The sequence below is a fragment of the Heptranchias perlo genome, chromosome 4 (assembly GCF_035084215.1).
Source record: "Heptranchias perlo isolate sHepPer1 chromosome 4, sHepPer1.hap1, whole genome shotgun sequence".
Lineage (NCBI taxonomy): Eukaryota > Metazoa > Chordata > Chondrichthyes > Hexanchiformes > Hexanchidae > Heptranchias > Heptranchias perlo.
The window spans coordinates 29,653,314-29,659,313 of NC_090328.1; the positions used below are offsets into that span (position 1 = coordinate 29,653,314).

The following is a 6,000-nucleotide window of genomic DNA, read 5'->3' on the forward strand; positions in this document are numbered from 1 at the left end:
TGGTGATAACAGCCACACCACTATTGCTTCAGTTTGGGCAGGGCAGATGATGGAAAGTATTGCCAGGCAGGACAAGGTGTGGTACCCATGAGCCAAGTTTCATCAAAGCCAGGATGTCAATGTAATTATCCACAATAGGTTTATGGATGGCACGGGCCTTCTTCGCAAGTCAATGGACAGTCTTGTGCTAAGTGCGAAGAGGGGTAGTGATTGTTGATCCGCTGTCAGAGTCTGAGGGGACAGGGGTGGGTGCAGTAAGTGGGACAGGAATGAATTTGGCGAGGTAGCCCTCTACAAGCACACGGAACAGGAAGGTCAGTGAGTGAGGAGGCAGCAACGGGTGCCTCCATGAGTCCTTCGGAGAATGCCAAGAGAGGCATAGAGGGTGGCTATGGGCTTATCAAGGGGGACAGAAGCCTGGGGCGATGACAGGAGGTAGTGGAGAGATGAGCCACCAGGCTGATCTCTAGTGTCAAAGGTATGAGATATAAGGAAAGGTTGGAGAAATTTGGCCTTTCAGCCTTGAAAGGAGGCTTCTGAAAGCTGATCTTATAGAATTATATAAGATGGTATGGAAAAGGTAAATTTGGAAAACTAAATTAAATTATGAGAGTAGGACTAAGGGATACAGGATTAAACTATAAAATGCAAATTTAAGACTGATATTACGAAGTTCTTTTTCACACTCAAAATGATCAATACTCCCTCAAAAAGTAGTAGAGGTGAAACCCTGGATTCATTGAAGAACAATTGGATGCTACATTGGAGGGACTTTAGGGTGTTTTTGGATGGATAGAATAAGATGGGCCAAATGGCTTTTCTTATTCATAATTATCTTGTCATCTCGCACATGATCTTTCACAGGCATTGCTTCATTTTCTGTTTCTGCATAAATTCACTCATTCACACCTTACCAGTACCAGATCTGTTGGTTTTTGCCCATATCCTGTCCTCCTTCTCCCCTGTGTGTCAAAGTGGCATTAATGATAGGAATGAATATAGGGACAGGTATATAGACAACATAGGGAGCTGGGAGGTGTAATTAATCCTGCATTCTGCCTGTATAATTTGATCCAGTCAGTGGTAGCTGGGCTGGAACCAGGCACTGCTGCCTTTAAGCAATGCTTGACAACACAGAGATTTTTACCAACAATGGTAAGACTGCAGATAATGTGTACCTGCAGACAATGTCCAGATAATTCCTCAAGATTCACCCCAGAGTTCAGACAATGCACGTCACTAACAGCCCCCAAGAGTTTGGACAACACACAGTGCTAATACCGGAGGTGTTAACACTGCACATCTGGCACAGAAAGCACATAGCTAGTGTGCTGACTGGAATAGGGAAGCATGATTTATTATTCTTTTCATAAGGGAGGAGCTGAATGAGGTTAAACAGTGCATCACTATCTCCCTCACATCTTGATGACCAGTACTACGCAAGTGAATGAAGGTGTAGTCTGAGCAGAAGACTGTTTGGTTTGATCACAACTTCCTCCGACTTAAACGCCTGGATTTTCCTTCTGAAAACTGCAGGGTGGTGTAGAGATGGTCTGGCAAGTGAAATTCTCCTCCGCTGAGTCTCCATCTCAATACTGACCACCACTATTCCTGCCACGATTTCCCTCCCGTGACCCCAATCATTCTGTTGGAAGCGCACAATCAAATGAAGGGGGCATGGTTAAATGCAATTTTGCCCCATAACCATCCATATTAGAGGGATGTCTGGAAAAGCATGGAGCTTGGTGAGAGTTGGGTGAATCTATTAAATGGAGTGACTTGCTAAACAGAGTGATAACCGGAATTTGGTGAGAGTGGGAATTTGGTGCAGAGGAGGAAGGAGGTGCTAAGTGATGTAAACTAAGGGGCAACAGTAAATAAGTAAATATATAAATAATCAGTAATTAATTAGATCTAAGGGGATAAAATTTACATATATAAAAATTCATTAGAAAAGGGAATAGTGCCAGAGGATTGGTGGACAGCTAATGTTATTCCCATATTTAAAACGGGAGATAGAACAAGTCCATGGAACTATAGACCAGTTAGCTTAACTTCAGTGGTAGGAAAGATAATGGAATCTTTACTCAAAGATGTAATAGAAAAATCATTTAGAAAATTAAAATATAATGAAGAATAGTCAGCACGGATTCCAGACGGGAAAGTCACCTTATTGAAATCTTTGAAGAAGTAGCAGAAAGAGTAGACAAGAGTAATGCAGTAGATGTAACATATTTGGATTTTCAACAAGTCTTCAAAAAGGTACCGCATTGTAGACTCATGACTCATGACTCATGACTAATAATAGACTCGTGGCATCAGAGGACTGGTAGTGGAATGAATAGCAAGCTGGCTACAAAACAGAAAACAGAGAATGGGTGTTAAGGGTAGCTATTCAGACTGGCAAAAGGTGGGAAGTAGTAGGGATGGGTGCTGGGACCACTGTTGTTCACAATTTACATTAACGATTTGGACTCGGAAATCGGAAATACAATTTCAAAATTTGCGGACAACACCAAATTGTGCATTGTAGTTAATACAAAGGAAGAATGCGTCAAAATGTGAGAAGACATTAATAAACTTGCAGTATGGGCATGTAATCAGCAAATGAATTTCAATATAGATAAGTGTGAGGTGGTGCATTTTAGCAGGAAGAATAAGGGGGCCACATATTGCTTGGATAATAAGTGCAAATGGGGCAGGGAAGCTAAGGGATCTCAGGGTACAGATACACAAATCACTAAAAGTAGTGATGCAGGTTAATAAAGCCATAAAAAAGGCAAACTAAGCACTGGGATTCATTTCTAGAGGGATAGAATTGAAATGCAGAGAAATTATGTTAAACTTGTATAGAACCTTGGTTAGACCACACTAGGAGGACTGTGCACAGTTCTGTTCCCCATATTATAAAACGGATATAGAGACATTGGAGGAGGTGCAAAAAAGATTCACAAGGATGATACCAGAACTGAGAGGACATACTTATCAGGAAAGATTGAATAGGCTGGGGCACTTTTCTCTAGAAAAAGAGAAGACTGAGGGGTGACCTGATAGAGGTCTTTAAGATAATGAAAGGGTACGATAGGGTAGACATAGAGAAAATGTTTTCACTTTGTGCGGAGTCCAAAACCAGAGGTAATCCATATAAGATAGTCACTAATAAATCCAATAGGGAATTCAGAAGAAACTTCCTTACCCAAAGAGTGGTAAGGATGTGGAACGCGCTACCACAAGGAGTAGTTGAGTCAAAAATAGCATAGATGCATTTAAGGGGAAGCTAGATAAGCACACGAGGGAGAAAGGAATAGAAGGGTATGCTGATGAGTTGGATGAAGTAGGGAGGGAGGGAAGAGGGTCACGTGGAGCATATACGCTGGCATAGACCAGTTGGGCCGAATGGCCTGTTTCTGTGCTGTAGACTCGATGTAAGTCGACGTAACATCCCAACATTCACCACCACCATAACGTTGGCGATGCTCGGCCTGTATGGTGCCCCATAGGCAGGAAAAGATTGTAAAGGTGAAAGATTACACAGAAGTACAATTCTGCAAAATGGTTTTGACTGGGAGGCATGTCCACTAATTTCTGAGCAGTCAAAGGTAATTTGAGAAACTTTCATCTGTGGAAGCAATAACTGTTGCCATTGCAGGAGTGACTGCAGCTCTTACACCCTTCTCCTGATGCCACGTTTACATTTTTGTCACTTCGGTTTTAAATATGGTCATGTTTCTGGTAAGAGAGCAGCCAGACATGTAATAATAGTTGCAGAATGTTGTGACTTTTAGTTTATGTGACTGTTACATCTGTGGTTTGCCTTCCAGTAAAATGAGATCATGGCATATTAAAGTAATTTCAAACAAACAAAACACAAATTGTATTTGAAAGCAAAAATAGAGAAATGTTATCAGAAGAACAGCGTATATTATTTTTTTCACATACAAATATTGAAACAGCTAAAATACGTAAACAGTACAATGCAGTTAGCAAATTAGTTGATTAAAGCAGTCATTAAATGCAGGAAAACTGTTGGTTTCCATACTGTAAACAAAAAATGACAGCATTGTAAAATCATAGAATCTTACAGCACAGAAGAAGGCCTTTCAATCCATGGTGCCTGCAACTGCTTCTCTGATAGAGTAATGCCTTTAGTGTCATTCTCTGTCCTTTCCCCATACTCTTAAATTGTTCTTGTTTAAATACTTATCCACTTCCCCTTCAAAATCTTCTATGGATTCTGTTTCCACCACTGTTTCTGGTAGGAATGCTCTAAGAACCCTCTGCACTTTTTTTAAAAATCACCTAACTTTTCCCTCTATTCTTTTGGTGATGATCTTAAATTTATGCCTTCTAGTTACTACACACACCAACCAATGTAAATAGTATGACTCGCATTACCAATGGATTCAATTGCGTCACAGGAATGGCTTTTTTATGTAAAGGTAATTGTCACCAAAGGGAGTAAAGTTGCCCATTTTATTCATTCTCAATTTTATTTGACGACTGCCAGATTTATCAGCTCCCCTGCAACACAGATTCTGAAACTCTGTCTGGAATAAGGATGATGTGGAGATGCCGGTGATGGACTGGGGTGGACAAATGTAAGGAATCTTACAACACCAGGTTATAGTCCAACAGTTTTATTTGAAAATCACAAGCTTTCGGAGCTTACCTCCTCTCACCTGACGAAGGAGGTAAGCTCCGAAAGCTTACCTCCACTCAACTGACGAAGGAGGTAAGCTCCGAAAGCTTACCTCCACTCAACTGACGAAGGAGGTAAGCTCCGAAAGCTTACCTCCACTCAACTGACGAAGGAGGTAAGCTCCGAAAGCTTACCTCCACTCAACTGACGAAGGAGGTAAGCTCCGAAAGCTTGTGATTTTCAAATAAAACTGTTGGACTATAACCTGGTGTTGTAAGATTCCTTACATTGGAATAAGGATGAGGCATAATAATAAATTAGAGGGTTGAGGCAACATTTCAAACTGCCCATGCACACAGACAGTATGTAAGCAAAACAGAGGGAGTCATTTTTCTGCATGATAAGTGTGCAAATAATGTATGAGTAAAAGTATATTGGTTGGCGCAAAGCATACAATGAACACAAGAAGCATGACGAAAGCAAGAAAGATAGCACGGCTTTTTCTAAATTTGTTTGCCATGTTGGAAGACCTAAGGCTTCGAATGATTAATATATAGCAGAATAAGGTCACGATCAGAGGCAGCAGAAAGAACAGGATGTATAGAATAGAGAAATAGTAGAGGAAATAATATTGTACTGTGGGTCTAGGTAGTACATCATGGCATGCCATGATATTGAGATTTATTACGCATGTGGTTTGCTCTGTAAGGTAAAAACATAAAGCCCCAGCTACAGACGCTAGCCACGTGACACAGCAGAATGCAACAGCACATTTCCTGGTCCTCCATAGGGAGGAGTGGATTGGATATACCACAGCAAGATATCTGTCAACACTTATGCACATCAACAATAGCATGGAACAATACATACTAGCATAAAATGTGCCAGTAATCAAGCGGCACATAAAAGAACCAATCCTCCAATTATTACCAGAAAAATAGTAGTAAATCTTTAGGGGAAGCGACAACACAAAGACTACATTTATAAGAGCCAAATTCATCACGTATATCACTGTTGGTGAACTTATTGTAATTTTAAAAAGGAACATTAAGATTGCCAGGCAGTCCAGAGGCAAACTCATTGCAATAACAAACGTATAAACAGCGGGAATAAATATAGTCATCTAACAACTACTTAAGTCTGGAATCATAGAAGAATCATAAAATGGTTACAGTGCAGAAGGATGCCATTCAGTTCATTGAGCCCGTGACGGCTCTTTGTAAGAGCAATCCAGTTAGTCCCATTCCCCTGCTCTTTCCCAGTAGCCTTGCAAATTTTTTCCCTTCGAGTATTTATCCAATTACCTTTCTGAAAGCCACGATTAAATCTGCTTCGACCACCCTTTCAGGTAGCACATTCCA

General features: G+C 40.8%; 1 protein-coding gene across 1 annotated transcript; it reads right to left on the reverse strand.

The window, feature by feature from the left end:
• Positions 1–4,897: 4,897 nt before the first annotated feature.
• On the reverse strand, positions 4,898–5,762 carry LOC137320622 (proteinase-activated receptor 1-like). The gene is given in 2 exon segments (XM_067982305.1): positions 4,898–5,030; positions 5,032–5,762. Coding segments are annotated over 2 exon segments (864 nt in total).
• Positions 5,763–6,000: the final 238 nt, after the last annotated feature.